We start from the raw sequence: 16921 nt of genomic DNA, 5'->3' as shown, positions 1-16921 counted from the left end.
TATGGTGGAAAAACTTTATAAGGTTTCAGCTAGACCCTGAGCTTGAAGGATGGGTAGTTTTAGGAAGAAGAGACAAAGTGGAACGTTCTCGGTAGAGAAAAGAATGTAGTTCAGGCACGAAGGGATGAAATTTCGAGTTCAAGAGGTACTGAAAGATTCAGTTGCGGGTGTTTGGGAAGATGGTAATGTCAGAAAGGTAAGGTTGATACTTTTGGATGCTTGCTAAAAAATTTAGGAAATCATTGAAGAATTTTTTTAAATAAGGGAATAATGTGGTCAGATAGATGGGTTTCTGTGTTTTCTTGGTTATAACTTATCTCTGTAGTACCATTCTTCATTATAAGTCTATATCTGTACATATTTATGTGCACAGTAATGTATCGTTATTTGGGATTAGCACAGTAGTAAATTGTTCAAGTTGAGTAAATTTTCCAGGTAATTGAAGACTAGTATCAAACTTGATTTTACCCTAACCATTTTGATGGTTATGTTTCTAAAATGTTGTTCTTATTTCTGCCTTGTGAAACTGTAGACTGAGTATAATTTAACCATTTGAGTACATAAGTGTCATCCTTATGGATACTAAGTGTTTTATTATGCCAGCAAGAAATGGGCTATTTGCCCACAATACGAAAAAATTGATTGGCCATTTGCCCACAATACGAAAAATTGATTGATTCAGTAATTCAACAAGCAGTTCTTTTAGCTCATGCTGTGGTTTATGCATTGTGGTAAGTACTGCAGAGATAAATTGCATCTTAGAGTAGAACCACATAATACATAACTTTAGTACAAGGCAAATCGAAAGTGCCATTGGTACTTTTGGCTAGACCAAGACTCAGCAAGGTTTTAGGAAGTCACATTTGATTTGGACCCTGAGGATAGCTAATTGAAATGGAAATGGGGTTAGGGGAAGGGAAGGAGCATACCTATAGGAGGGAGCAGCTTGGAACAGTGTGGAAGTTTATTGCAAATACTTAGGAAGTAGGAGATAACAGGAGTAGAGGTGAACAGGTAAAGGACATGGAATGCCAATCTTATGGTGATGGAATTAGCTTTGTAGTGAGGAACAAGGGAGGATTTTTTTGTTTTTGTTTTTGTTTTTGTTTTTGTTTTTGTTTTTAAGAATTTGAGAAACGTTAAAGGATTTGGTGGGGAGGTGGAGAAATTATAAGTGAGGTCATTTTAGGAGTCTTGAACCAGGACAATGACAATAGGAATGTAAAGGAAAGATAATAGATGCACAGATAATACTATGGAAGTAAAGTAAGCAGAACTTGGCAGATTAATTAGAAGTAGAAGAAGAGGACAGAGACAGAAATGGCTTAGGTTTTAAATCTTGTTACTAGGAGGATGGTTGTACTAAAACAGCTAATGAATCTGCTGCGGTGGGGTTTCCTAAAAGGTTAGGCTTCATTACTTACCCAGCAACACCTAATCATCCAGCTATCCACTGTAATAAAGCAAATAACCACACGTACTGAATCGGTTAAGTTTGTGGTTAGGAAAATGGAACCCCGAAGAATGTTGTACCCTTGTAGCACAAAATATTTACATTTTACGATGCCCTCTTTAGATGTCATTAGTTATAAATTTTAGGGATTCTCTTTGATTGATAATCTTTTTTGACCAGCCACTTGTTTTTCATAAAAATCCTAACGAGTCCCCTACCATTCCTATTGGTGCTGTTACTAATTTTCTGAGTTTTGCTTTTTATATCTTGTTTTGATCTTTTTAACAATTGAACTAACCTGGACTGTTATGTTTTGGGATTTTTTAACATGTCTAATATCTTTATGTCATAACTTTGTTATAATCTTTTGTGTTCGTTATGATTTCCATTCTAACATGAATTTTTTAATGCTGTTTATAATCTGGGTTAAGATATAGTTAGACCTTAGAGTAACAGGGCATGTTCTAGGCAGAGCTGAATGTAGGTAATCAGCATTAAATGGCTTTATAGAAATAGTAAAACAATACACAGACTCTCTCTTTGGGAGGTTAAGGTGAGAGGATGACTTGTGGAGACTCTGCTGGTCACTCATGTGTCTAAGAACTGGAAAAAATAGGTCTCACTATTTCTTTGTTGTGTCTGGGATGTAAGGGATAAGGTTAATTCTTGCTCTGCAGTGTTTAGAGCGTCTGTTTAATTGTGGCCTTAGCTGGAAGTTAACTCAAAGTAGAGGATAACTGGTCAGCACCATGTTTGATTTTAGTTTGGATTTTGGCTGGAATGTGTAAACATGTGAAAATTATAAGAAAACTGAATCAGAGATCTGTTGGGGTTTGTGCGTTTGTGACCTTTAGATTTACCATTATAATTATTGTGCGCCCTATGTAAGTTGAACATGATTATGTTGAAAATAATTTAATGGCAATATTAAAGTAAGGTAGATTCCTTACCTAATTTACTTTATAGTCAGAAGCAGTTAATTACTCCTACTAAATATGAAATGATATTTTGGAAATACTGAGACTTTCAGATGTCAGGGAGTGTGATTATATTCAAATAATTCTAAACAAAAGTGATTTATAGCAGATTAGTTATGTATTTTAATGTCTATTCCAATTTCAGGTGTGTCTTAGTCTTAGGAAAGTGGTCAGTATTGGTAAGTGCCTATTTTGCTTTAGTAAAACAGCATGCAAGTTCAACCCACGTTAAGGAGGAATTTTAAATGTTTTTTTCTTTACCTGTTGCCACAGAGAAATAATAAATTTGCTATCTTTAACTCCTAACTGACTAGTAAGCTACTCGTAGCCAGAGTATTGTTAGTGTGTAACTTTTGACAAGCTAGAAAAACTTGTATGCCTCCAGTTTCTCTATTTATAGAAATCTGTGATAAAGTATCATACTTAGGTATAGCTTTTCCCTTTATGTTTTAGGGACATAGTACTCAAAATATTCTTTTACTAATATCCCCTCTACTTTGAAATAGCAGAGACTTCTACAAGTTGAATATACTTTTTTTCTTCCAAGTAGACCCAAGTTTAAATAAAGGCTGTCTTCATTTGCTTGAACTCATTCTCTGGGCCAAACATAGATGCCTGGCTATTGCTGCCCTTAATATAACTCTTAATTTGTAGGGCAGACTCAAGGTACCTGCCTTTTCTAGACTAATACTTTAAGCAATAAACCTCATACTTAAAACAAAGGAAATCTGCTTTTCAAGTATTTTTGCATTCCATCCTCTTCTAGGCAAAATGTTAAATCATGCAGGATCTAATTAACTTTGCTATGATTGTTCTGTGATTCTATGTTAGTTACTGTTTTTAGTCATTGAGAATGGAAACTCTAAAAATTGGTGAAAGTAATTTAGAGTACTGAAAAAATATCCAATTTTGGAGGGAAAATGTCAGGAGAAGATAATGGTGAAAATACACTTAAGAGGTTGCTAATTGTATATCTTATCTATATGCTTAATTCTGATTAGAAGGGGAACATTGCTTTTCATACAAATAAACCACTTAAACTGCTTTATATGTATCTTGGGAATAATGATTGGTTTGATGATGGCAGTATACCTAAAAACAAAAAAATTGGTATTGGGAGTAGGGAAGTCCTTTTCCATTTTAATGGGTTGTAGAGAGTAAGATTTAACAATTCTTCTCTTAATAGCTTTTTTTTTTTTTTTTATGAGCCAAGAGATTAAGAAGTGGAGCTGAGGGCTGCCTTTCTCATTTAGAGTGGTAGGTACTCAGGACCTAGAACTGGTTACACAATTTGTAGGGTCCCGTGCAAAATGCAGATGTAGCGCCTTGTGTTAAAAAATTAAGAATTTTAAGACTGTGTACGACAAGAGCGTTAAACTGAGTGTGGGTTGCTTTGTGACGGCTCAAGTCATATACCCATGAAGGCTGTTTTGTAGGTACTTTATGCAAAGATAAGAGTGTACACTGAAGAAATAAGAATTTGGCTCTCTCTATCCCCCATCCCTACTTTATCCAAGGTAACAGGTTTCTTCCCTGATTCTTCCCCCCCAAAATGCCATGTTCCTTTTTCAGTTGGGACTGAGGGAAAGAAAATGTTCTTTGCACAGTCTGTTATGTGCTTGGGACTTACGAACTGTGAAAGATTAATGACGGCAACTAGCATTGAGTTTATCAGCTCACACTTGTGTATCCCTTGGGACAGGCATACGCATTCTCCTCCCACCTCTCCACTGCCATTACCTACCTCCTCCACTACCAGTGTGTTAATGGTGGTAGAATGATGATTTAACCTACTCATGTCTTTTTTTATCCCTCCTGTCTTCCTGAATGAGCTCATAGCTGCTATTGCCTACCCATCTTATACAGACCAACTAGATGGAGAAGAAATTTTTCTTCCCTCTAGTAGGGCTATACCATACCTCTTATTTTGGATAGGTATAACCTGGCCATTATATTAAGTTTCACTTTACCCCAGAGATACCAACAACCAGTTAGGAGCAAAACTGATGAAATGGGACTTTTAAATAAACGGGCAGGGGAGGATGATTGCAAATGAAAATATTTTGGAGGTGAATGTTAATTTAGTTTAGTTATAATGTGCTCCTTTACCACACTGAACTTCAGATGTTTCTAAGAAATAAATCCTCATTTTTTGAGATCATTTGTGTAGTGAACTAAAAAGAACATGAAATTCATTGAAACAATTGGATTTAATGGGCAGTAAGGTGGAAAGGGCAAAAGTACTTACTTAATAATGTTAGAGCCTTAATGTTAGAGCCTAAAGTAAATTCTTTTTCTTCTGGGTATAAAACTAAATAATGCTCAAAAAAACAAACTTGAATTTGTATCTCTTGTGTTATTTATTAATTTGTTTCTCACTGATCTGGTTTAGTGCTTTAGACACACTGTTGTTGTTGTTGTTGTTGCTGTTGTTGCTGTTGTTGTTATATTTTGTAGCATAGCAGTATGGTGTTCTTTTTGAGGGTTAATAAATCTATTGTATTTCTCTTTCATTCCTATTTGATCAAACAGCTGTTCTGTTATATACTGAAAGGTATATTCTAAAACTTTGTATATGGCCTTACAGTATAATTCACTCTCTTTACAAGTAAGTTAAATACTCCCAGTAGCAAATTAGATCCTTTATAAATCAGATAACTGCAAAGGTGTTTTTAACAGTTTTCTGGTTAAAATCAATCACTTAAACATTTTTTACCACCCTGAATAGGAACCTTAGGAAGGTTTGAATGACTGAATTTGTTCCTTTCTGAAGATGCAGTTATACTCAAGAGAAGAAAATTAAGAATTTCTAAAACTAATGTAGTATTTTGTGTAAATACATTTCAAGTACAGAAACAATGTTAGATTTAAAATACTTTGGAAGAGATAAAAGTGTTTGTGTTTTTATTTTTTGACACTAACAAATAAGTGCACACATAAAATCCTATTACAGGGGTGCCTGGGTGGCTCAGTCGGTTGAGCGTCTGACTTTGGCTCAGGTTATAATCTCATGGTTTGTGGGTTCGAGCCCCATGTCGGGCTCTGTGCAGACAGTTCAGAGCCTGGAGCCTGCTTCAGATTCTGTGTCTCCCCTCTCTCTGCCCCTCCCATGCTCATACTCTGTCTCTCTCTGTCTCTCAATAATAAATAAACATTAAAAAAATTTTAAATCCTATTACAAAGAAAAACTTTGTGTAAATTTATATATTTGGCAGATTATTAATGTAAATAACTTTGTTAAACTTTTGACTATTTATCACAAATATTGATAAGCCCCATTATACTAAAACTGAATGTGTTAGTGTTGTGTTTTAATGTTCTAGTGACTCCTGGTACAGTCCAGAATAAAACTGCTTTTCCCTCTAGATATAATAAAAACTGTTGAATGAGAACATTTGTGTAATAGATATGTTTGTACATCATCTATTTCATTTAGTGGAACATTTTGTGTAAATCATCTTTTTCATGTAGAGAATACCATATGGGTGTCCCTTTTGTGTGCGTATTAATATGTTAAATACTCATTTTTTTTTTTTTTTTTTGCAGATTTTTCTAAAATGTTTGGGCTGTAATGCAGGTGTGATTTTGGATGTTGGTATTAGAAAAAACTATTCCTGTAAAATGTATTCATGTTTTATCATCTAAGATAAATAAGTGACATTTAAAGGGATAAGAAATTTAAAAGTGATCATGGAGGGGCACCTGGGTGGCTCATTCGGTTAAGCGTCTGATTTTGGCTCAGGTCATGATCTCATGGTTTGTGAGTTCGAGCCTTGCGTCCAGCTCTGTGCTGACAACTCAGAGCCTGGAGCCTGCTTTGGATTCTGTGTCTCCCTCTCTCTCTGCCCCTCTCCCACTTGCGCTGTCTCCCTCTCAAATATAAATTTTTTAAAAAACAAGAATTATGTAAAAGTGATCATGGAGATATTAAGACACCAAGGTATTTAGGTATAATTACCAAAGGCCCTAGGTTTTTTAATATACTTACTTTATGGACAAGTTTTCCAAGGGATGCTCAGTGCATGTGTTCTCTGAACTTACTTGGGACACTGGGTAATGGAGATTGTGTCATATGCTGGGAGAGTTGTCCTTTCTGAAGTCATAATTCCTTTAAATATTAATTACCATAAAAACTATGGCATTTTCATTTAAAATTTAGATCTGATCATTCATAAAATAGCCTGAACCTCAGTTTCTAGAGTCCACATAACATCAAAAGTCAGAAAAATTATTTTTCCTGTATTAAAGTCAAAATTCTTTATACACCTCAAAGCAAACATGTCCAGTTCCATTTTTAAAGAACCACAGCATCTAAATATATAATAAAACATTGTATTGCATACTTGCCTATCACCCTCTGCCCTTATCCCTCAATTTGCTTTACACCCTTAACGTTAGCATTCTGTGAACAAATTTTTAAAGGATTGTTATAATGCATTCTGTTTGTATCCTACAGTAATTTATTTACATTTTAAAAGGAATTTGAATACAGTGTGGCAATTTTGACAACCAGCAAGCTCATCAAAGTAAGATTCTACCTATAATCTCATGATAAACCAAATGCTTACTCTGTTGCACATAACAAAGACAGGGATTGTGTGTGGTTTACCTTATAGATAGGGAAAGAAAAGCTGACATCTAGTAACACTTAGCCCTTTGAGTTCCCTAAACTCTTTACTTCGGTCTAGTGTATGAATTGCTTTAAAATCCATTTAAATTCAGATTGTTCACCAATGCAACTAGGGGGAAAAAGGTGCTACTTGCAAAGCACTTGATACCTCACTCTTTCTGCTGGTTGTGAAGAAGTTAGTTTCAACATATAAGCTAGACTGATCAATGAAGAATATGACTGCTAGCAACATATTCATTTAAACAAATGATGCAGAGGTGTGCTACCGGATGCTATCTGTATGGCATAGTAGAAAAAATTTCCATTCATATGCTGTCTAAATGTCAAAGGTTCAATTATTGGGTTTTCCTTTGAGTATTTGTTGAGTTTCTACTATGTGCCAGGCTCTTGACTGAGAAAACTAATGAGATTTTTCTATTCCAGATTTTGGTTGTTTAGCTTTGAATTAGCCATTCTTTAATACTTAACTTGATTTCCTACAGTTCTTTACTTACTAGATTCTTCTTCTGAGCATAAGCAAAGGAAGACTCTGGGCCCAAGCAGGATTTTACTTTTTAAAAGGCAGGTGACAAGAAGCAGAAACCAGTGGCTTGAATGAGATTTGTCTAGGCTTCTCGTGGATTTTAATTTTCTATATGACATTTCTGTTAGCATTGCTACTTGACTGTAAGGAACTGTGTTTACTGGTTTTGTAATAGTAGCATCTATTCTTTTGGAATCTGGACTTTGAACAACTCATTTCACAGAGTCATTGGACAGCCAGTTCCTATTCTTTCTTACCTAGAATTTTTCCAGGGGATTTCACATGGCAGGTTAACAGAAGAAAAGCCATTTGTGTAACTCTTCTGTTACATTTGTTTCCCTTCCCCTTGGATCCCTAGAGATAACTCTTACCTTCTCTTCCTGCTAATTGACCAGCAGCACCCTGGAATACTGTCATCCCTTTGTCCAAAGGAATGGTGTAGTTGTATTCAAAGACCATAAAACGTTACGTTCTGTCTATTCCCCCTATAAAAAATACCTTTTTTCCCCTTATTAAGTTAGATTTTATAGAATAAGTGATTGAAGGAGAAGTCAAGTAATTGAAAAATTTTTAAAACAGCACTACAATTTTGATCGACTTTAATATAAAAATCTTTTTTCCCATTTTAGTCACGTTTTAAAAATAAAGATAGGAGATAATGTAAATTGAAAAAAAATGTGAAGAATAGTTAGCATTACATTTCTGGTCCATTTGTAAACTTTTGTGAGATAATCTGGATTTATATTTCTTAGTAAAATTAAACATATATTATTGTTACATACAGTACAGGTTGAGTTAAAATTTGAGAGTTGAGCTTTTTTTGCCCTTTCATGTATAGGGCCAGCATATAATTTTAAGAGCTATTTGCTATTAATAGAATTCAAAGTGTATTTGCCCTAAAATTGATTTCTCATTGAGCTTTTTATTTGTTGGTGATGATCTTTTACTAGGTTTTCAAAGCATGTGAGACCTACTTAATGGAATAGTAATCAAATGGAAATTTAATATCATGATCTTAATTAAGTAAAAGATTATAATTTTCCTGGAAATAAGGAAGATTAATGAGATATTAAAATAATGGACTTATGGCCATAAGAAGAAAGATTACTATTGTAATAATTGACCAATTCAGTAATTTTAAGCTTAGTTACATTTTCTCAGTTCTAGTTTGGTATGATAAAGCATTATTTGAAAAAGTAGTACAAGAAGAATGTATGCAGGTAATATCACTGTAATTAAAGACCCCACTGCAAGTTAGTGCATGCTTCAGGGTACACAAAAGAATGTAGACTTTTTCTAACTTGATTTAGATGGTCTTGACCTCTCTAGAAGTATGTATTTATGTTTTGGAATATATAAGAAACGTTAAGTCTTTCTCTTCCCTTTTTTAGCCTTAGATTGTAAGCAAAAGAAATCAAGGTCAAGATCTGGAAGTAAGAAGAAAATGCTAACGTTACCTCATGGTGCTGACGAGGTTTACATTCTCCGATGCAGGTATATGCCTATTTTGCCAAGTCTGCCCAGTTTCTTCAGACTTGCTTTGAGACATATTAGCTGACTTGGGATTTTTAATTTGTGGCAGAAGGTGCATTCTCAACAAGTTCTAAATGAACTTTTGGAGACAGGCTTAATAATACACTGTATTTCTCATAATACACTATATTTCAACAACTGATGAATAAATTTTTTATATTTATCTCAGAGTCTCAGTGATACTGTTGATTTATGAAAGTAGCTTTTTTTTTGTTGTGGTATTTATTTGCTTTGTTGGGTTTAATTTGGTTTGATTTTTTTTTTTCCTTAATTGTCTTGAGTTTCTGCTTCTTGGGAATGCGTTTTCTCTCCACTCATACTTCTAACTAAGTATAGCTATACAAACTCATTCCCACCTCCTTCTATACTCATCCTCATGCAGTTTAAGGAGTTCTGAATTGGGGAAAGGTCTTTTGAAAACAGTGGTACATTTTGGAATTATAGTTGTTTTAAACGTATTGAGATGTATAGGCATTAAGACCTTTTAATTAATTTAATTTAATAGTAATGTTCCCACCTCTACAAATATTACTAGAGGTAATATAGCTGTTAAACCTATGAATTGGCAGTTTTATATTGTATTAAATCATTTTGACTTTGTATGTATTTAAAAACTGTTGTCAAGTGCTCCAGTATATGGTAGCATCTCCAGGCTATGGTAAACTCTACCTCTTATGTGTATGGATTTTATGTGACTTGGTTTTAAATAAAGGGAATTGGTCATGTTAAGAGAACTGTTATCAACTTCTTCTATAGGTTTTGTGGCCTAGTCTTTCGTGGACCATTGTCTGTTCAGGAAGACTGGATTAAGCACTTACAACGACACATTGTAAACGCTAATCTTCCACGGACTGGAGCTGGCATGGTGGAAGTCACGTCACTACTTAAAAAGCCTGCCTCCATTACAGAAACTTCATTTTCTCTACTAATGGCAGAAGCAGCTTCATAGAACAAGGAAACCTTTTAAATAGCAAATTTAAATTGGATGTACATTTGAAATTCTTTGTCTTTTTTTTTTAAAGCCACGTTAAATTATCCGTTTATAAATACTAAAGCAGGAATATGGGGAAAAGTGAATTACAGTGACATCAGAGCAAACTGAGTACTTCAAACAGTAAGTAGTCTATATATTTTATATAGGACGGAAGCTGTGTTTTTAAGGTTTACTAAGTTTTGTCAGTTAATGGTGTTCACTCGATGAAAGATCAGTACATGTAAGCAGTCATTAATAAACTGTTGCACATGAATAACTTAAAGACAGACTTACTGGAAAATTACATTTTCTGCAGTGTTACCAGAATCAAAGTTCTGTTTATTCCCCACAAGACTTGCATTGAAAAATAAGATATTATATTTTGTTTGTATGTATTTAGTGTTTTGTATAATACCAGGAACCGCTAAACTAAATTTACTCAACTTAGGGCATTAAATATCATGTACTTCATAGTTTGAGACTGTTCACTCAAATAGGGCAGAGTACTATTCTATCTAGATGTGTAAGTGTTTTTTTAAAATCACATGGAACGGTTTTTTTTATACTAAAAAGTGGAGGGAGATTTGTTTAAACAAGTATTTCTAAAAGAAATATGTACATAGTCCTGGAAATTATTTGTGGTAAGGAAATATTCTTTACTCCAGTTGCATTTCTCAGACAATAAAGTGGTGCATCCATGCTACCTCCTACTTTGTCAACAAAGATGCTATTTACCCTTTACATTTTTGTATCATAATAGATTTAAAAAATCTAATGTTCTTTATTGCAAGACATCCCTTTTGTTAACAGATTTGTTTCTTTTTAATGTTTTACTTAAATTTTGACATGCTTACAGGACAGGTTTGCCTCTTACTTTATTTAACATTGTAGAAATGTAATTAATGAACAATGCTCACTACACAATTTAGAATAGGCTTTCTCATTTATATTCCAAATTTGATCAGTTAGCAAAACTTAATACACCAATTGAAATATTTCTACATATGATGAGAATGTTTACAATTTAAATTTTAGAACTTGTTTTGGATGTGACTATATGTACGAAAATCGTGTAACACTATGCTCATGCTAAGAACCGACATAACGGAATTACTGAAATAAATGTGCTGTGAGGAATGGAAAATATGGTGCAGATGTCTTGGTCATGATAAATTGTGATTCTTTTAAACTCTTTCCAAAAACAAATTAGTTCTTTTAACCTGCAATCAGATTCCTTTACAAATAACAGTTTTTGTATGCAAGCACCATTTCATTTTATTTCATGTAGTATGGCTAATACTATAGTTGAAACAAGGATATGCATTGATAATTTTCTTCGTATGTAAATAAAGTTAAAAACAGTTAAAATAAGGAGTATTTTGGTAGAGTATATACATACCTCACTGCCAGTGAATTGCTTTCCTATGGTATATCTCCTTACCAGAAAAATCTCTAAATAAAAAAAGACTTAAAGAAAATTATAACGTCTATATTGTGAAGCATTTCTTATTTTTATCACTGGTGGAAATAGTCCACTTGAGGTTGTGTTTTATGTTGTTTAAATTGTTTATACTGAGCAGGCTACTTTATTCACATACCTTATATGTGAAATTAGGAAGTGGGATTAGGTGGAACATTTTCAACCAAGGGTCTCCTTATCTCTGGGGTACTAGATAGAGGGAAAGTACTTTCAAGTTATTTTTGTTTTTTGAAATCCCTGATAGAAACTGTGTATTTCTCTGTAAAGATGAGGCTAGCTAAAATTTCAGATTCCTTTACTTCTGACTCAAAATATGCCAAGTCTGTGTATACCAGTTGTCTCTTACTGAGAGACAACTCTTACTGAGCATGTTTCATTGATAGTTATAAATGAATATATTTTTTAAATTGGAAGACATATTACATAGCCTGCAGAATTCACAAATTAAAAAAAATGAGGATTCCTCAAGGGAAGACTAGCATCACTAGAGTTGAGTCCCTTTCAGCTCTCATTTTTATAGTTCTCTGATTTTATCTTATTAAGCAAACTGTCAAGATGTAAGAATACAAGTAGTTTGACCACAAATTTTATAAGCAAACCTGGATTATAATTTTTATGTTAAGCTATATTTAAAATAAATATTTCTTTTTCTTAATGTACATAGAATTCAATCTAAGTAGAGTAATTCAAATTAAAAACAGGAAACTATAGGGATTCCTAAAAAGTAAATTAAACAAAAAATATTTTTCATGGTAAAGATATTTGGGTTTCAAAATTTGAAAAATTCTTTAGGAAGCCAAGTTTATCCGTTATTTGACAACTAGGAAATCAAGGCATAATTTTCATTTGGCTTCTACTAGAAAAAAAATTAATATTGTCTCAAGTTATGGTATCACAATATAGCCTGATTCAATATTGAGTATTGCTTATTTTAACTCTTTTTGTTGTTGTTGTTACCTAAAACATTTGAGCTTCTTTAGTATTAGAGCTTTACTTTCTTTTTTTAAAAATCTGGTTAAAAGTGTTTATTTATTTAACAGCATCAAGACAAAAAAGTTAACTTCTCTAAAAGTAGTACTTTCTACTATGCTTCTTTAGAATATATTAGAACCATGGTGTAGCTAATATCTCTATTTTGGATTTCACGTATTATGGGTTAAGGAGATGATAGGTTTTCAGTAATAATTTACTTATTTATTAAATGTGTTATTTATTTTTGAGAGTACAAGTGGGGGAGGGGCACAGAGAGAGGGACAGAGGATCTGAAGCCGGGTCTGCGCTGACAGCAGCGAGCCCAGTGTGGGGCTCGAACTCATAAACTGCGAGATCATGACCTGAGCCAAAGTCAGACACTCAACCAACTAAGCCGCCCAGATGCCCCATCAGTAGTGATTTAATAGATAGACTTTTCTTATGGACATACATATAACCTCTCAGGAACTATACAGTTAAAACATATTAGTCTAAACAATAGCTTTGATTTTTTTTTTTCCCCTCACTAAGAAAGTGTAATATATGCTCATTTTAGAAATATTATGAAAATGCAACAGTAAAAAGGGGAAATCACCTTGGTATAATCACTCAAAGACATTTACTTGTACAGTTTGTTATATTTCTTTCTCTTACTGTTTCAGTGAGCTTGTGATTGTATGTATTATATAACGTATACTGTTTTCCAAATTTTTTCAGATGTCTATTTACTTATTTATTTTCTTATTTTGCAAGAGATAGAATCCCGAGCAGACTCCTGCTGTCAGCACAGAGCCCCACGTGGGCCCAAAAGTGAAATCATGACCTGAGCCGAAATCAAGTCAGACCCTTAACTGAGTGAACCACACAGGCACCCCATGTTTTCTCAATTTTATATTTGAGTGGTGCATTGTGTAGACTAACCTTTGAATATTAGATCTGGAGCATTTTCTAGTACCAACAACCAGTTCTCTGATTCTTGAGACATCAACTGGGTATCCAAGAATTTGATGCAATTCTAACATTAACTACCTAGAGTTAGCATCAGACTCCTCAGGCTCAGTCCCACAACACCCACACTTCAGATGCCAGTCACAAGTATCAGCTCACTTGTACTTCTCACAATCTGGCTATAAATTGGGGTTCCTGCAACACCCTGTTCAAGTTCAGTGATTTGCTAGAAGAACCTTATAGAACTCAGGAAAATACTTGACTTTGCCAGTTCATTTTAAAGGATGTAACTCAGAAACGACAAATGGAAAGGGATGCATAGGTCAAGGTATGCATGAAAGAGGGTGGCATGGAAATTCCATGTCCTCTCTGAGTGCACCAGCCTCCCAACATCTTGATGTGTTCACCAACCTGGAGGCTTTTTGAACTCCATTGCTTAGAAGTTATTATAGAAGTTTCATTACATAGGTATGGTTGTTTTCATCATTGGATGCTGATGATTAGCTCAATCTCCAGCTGTTTTCCCCATCCCTGGAGGAGTTGGTGGGACCAGGGTGGGGTCGGGGTCAGAAGGGGTGCTGAAAGTTCCAATCCTTTAATCATGCTTTGGGTTTTCTGGTGACCAGTACCCATCCTGAAGCTATTTAGGGGTCCCAAGCCACCGTTTCATCTCATTATTCTTGCAAGTTTAGCTGTTGCTCCTTTTAAAGTAAGCTGTTCTGTAGTTCTGGCTCCTTTTGAACATATTTAATTTTATCTCTAGTTTTCTAAAGTTTTACTATCATATTTCTAGATGGGAATTTCTTTTTTATTATTGTCAAGTTTGGGATCTCTGATGGGCTTTTGGAAATTTCCTAGCTGTTGTCTCCCAGCTGTTTCTTCTGCCTCATTCTCTCTTTCCTTTGTAACTCCCAACCAAATCTGTTTTAAATCCTTCTCACTGTGTCCTCTAGGTTTTTTACCATTTCTTCTCAGTTTTCTCTGTTGGTGTTTGCTACATTTCAAATAATTTCTTTTGACCCATCTTCCAGTTTACTAATTTTCTAAGCTACAGTATACTAAATCCCATTTACCGAAGTCTTAATTTTGGTTGTAATATTTTTCAGATCTAGAATTTACATTGGTTCTTTTTTTGGATATACTTTTTATTGTTTCTAGTAGCCTATGTGGCTGTTATTTCTTTGAATATGGTCTGTATAGTTATTTATATATTCTTCTGATAATTCCAAATAATTACGTGTCTGAGCTTACTGATATTTCCCCTGCATCTTGTTCATGGTATCTTGTTTTTTTACATTCCTAGATGTCTAACAATATGCTAGATATTATATTTGGAAGCTGTTAATAGAACTATTTTGAAGCCTAGGATAGTATCATAGTATCTTTCTCTGCCAGAGAGTAGGGTATCATAGTATCATAGTATTTACTTTTGCCAGATGAGTAGGGGTTCTACCAGTTTAGAACACTGTAATTCCAAATTCAAGATTTATATTTTCCTGGTCTACCAGATGACCCAAATCAGGCTATAAAAGCTACATCATGGGAAGGTTCATACACCCCTAGTTCATGTTTTACCCTGTGAATGTAATTTTTTTTGTACAAGTTCCCTGCGACCATTGAAATTGCAACTTAGTTTCATAGCAATTTCTTCCAGATATGCTGTGTCCTCTGCAAAAGTAAAAGGTTTTATTATAGGGTGACCCCATAAGGTTTTTTGTCTTCTCTTAAGAGTTTCACCAGATAATTCTTTACTATCTTGTTATTTCTTTGCTGCTTATATGATGTTTTTGTTTTTATTAACCCAACCTTTTTAGTTGACCACAGTGAGAGAAATTATTGAGATTATGTAGTCCACCATTATCAGAATCCAAAGTCCTTACATAAATTTTTGAGAGAGGGGATTTTATATGTTTTGTTCAGTTCTATTTTCCTATAAGAGTTCTGTTATGTAGTATGCATCTAGTCAATATTCACTGAATGATTAAGTGAATAAGCTATTATTTTAAAGCTTATTTAAATACTTTATGGGATATGTTCCCCTTTTTTTTCTTCATAAAAATAAATTGGGGTTATTCTTTTTTTTTAGTTTTTATTTAAATTCTAGTTAGTTAACATACAGTGTAATATTAGGTTCAGATGTACAGTAGAGTGATTCAACACTTCCATATAACACTCGGAGTGCTTCCTTAATCCCCACCACCTACTTAACCCATCCTCCCCCGCCCCCCACCTTCTCTCTGGTAACCATCAGTTTGTTCTCTATAGTTAAAAGTCTGTTTCTTGGTTTGCCTCTCTCTATTTTTCCCTTTCCTCATTTGTTTTGTTTCTTAAATTCCACATAGGAGAGAAATCATATGGTATTCTTGTGTTTTGCTCTTCCTGATATATTTTAGGATTACTTTGTCAAAATTTCTTTGAACTCTGAGATCTTGCTTTTAGAACTGCACTGAATTTATAAATTGTGGAAAATGGGAAATATGAGTCTTCTCTTTTAGGGATATGGTATGTTTTTCCATTTATCTTCATGTCTTACAGGTAAGTCTTATAGTTTTCTTTATGAAGAATTGCACATTTAAAATTTATTTCTCTGTATTTTAGTTTTGCTGCTGTTGTGAACAGATTTTTCCCAAAACTTTTAGTTGAACGTTACTGATATAAAGGGAAATTACGGATTCTCTGTGTAGCAGTCATTTATATCCTGTCACATTGCTGAACTCTCTTATTTTAATACTTTTTTTGGTTAATTTTTTGAAATTTATGTAGCCAGTCATATCCTCTGCAAATTGTGATATTTGTCTCTTGCTTTCCAATACTTATTCCTAGTCTTTTTCTTGTGTTCTTATATTATCAAGAATCTCCAGTACAGTATTGAATATTAATGGTGATAGCTTGCATTCCTCTCCTGCTCCTGATCATATAATGGAAACTTTTGTTTCATCATTAAATATAATTTGCTGGGAGTTACTTGTAGACACAGTTTATTGAATTAAAAAGAATTTGTTTCTTATTGGATAAGGGTTTTTCATTTTCTTTAAAAAATTTTTTCAACTTTTTTTTTTTTTTTTGAGAGAGATAGCATGAGCGGGGGAGGGGCAGAGAAAGAGGGAGACACAGAATCCAAAGCAAGCTCCAGGCTCTGAGCTGTCAGCACAGAGTTCCACGCGGGGCTCGAATTCATGAACTGTGAAATCATGACCTGAGCCGAAGTTGGACGCTTTAACAACTGAGCCACCCAGGTGCCCCTTTATTTTCTTTTAAATAAAAAATAGACTCTCAATAATAGCACATTTCTCCAGCCTCTGTTGAGATTTGAATGTGCTTTTTCTCATTTAATCTGTTAATGTTAATAAAAAACATTAATAGACTTTTAAACATTGAACCATCCTTAAATTTTTCCTTAGTCTTGATGGATTTTTCATACTGTGAACTTAA

General features: G+C 34.0%; 1 protein-coding gene across 36 annotated transcripts in view; it reads left to right on the top strand.

Annotated features, from left to right (window-relative positions):
• ZNF644 (zinc finger protein 644) overlaps positions 1–11570 on the top strand; it is a 105764-nt gene extending 94194 nt beyond the window's left edge. For 35 of the 36 annotated variants that reach the window (XM_045478230.1, XM_045478218.1, XM_045478223.1 and 32 more), the window contains 2 exons: positions 8975–9077; positions 9873–11570. In XM_045478230.1, coding sequence (XP_045334186.1) covers positions 8975–9077; positions 9873–10065 — 296 coding nt within the window. In that variant the 3' untranslated portion in view covers positions 10066–11570. Of the gene's footprint in view, positions 1–6886; positions 6957–8974; positions 9080–9872 lie in introns of those variants that run through there. The other variant, XM_045478236.1, reaches the window with a different exon arrangement.
• The last annotated feature ends 5351 nt before the right edge of the window (positions 11571–16921 follow it).

This window comes from Leopardus geoffroyi, chromosome C1 (assembly GCF_018350155.1).
Source record: "Leopardus geoffroyi isolate Oge1 chromosome C1, O.geoffroyi_Oge1_pat1.0, whole genome shotgun sequence".
NCBI classification, from domain to species: domain Eukaryota; kingdom Metazoa; phylum Chordata; class Mammalia; order Carnivora; family Felidae; genus Leopardus; species Leopardus geoffroyi.
This window is presented reverse-complemented; position numbering and strand designations above follow the sequence as displayed.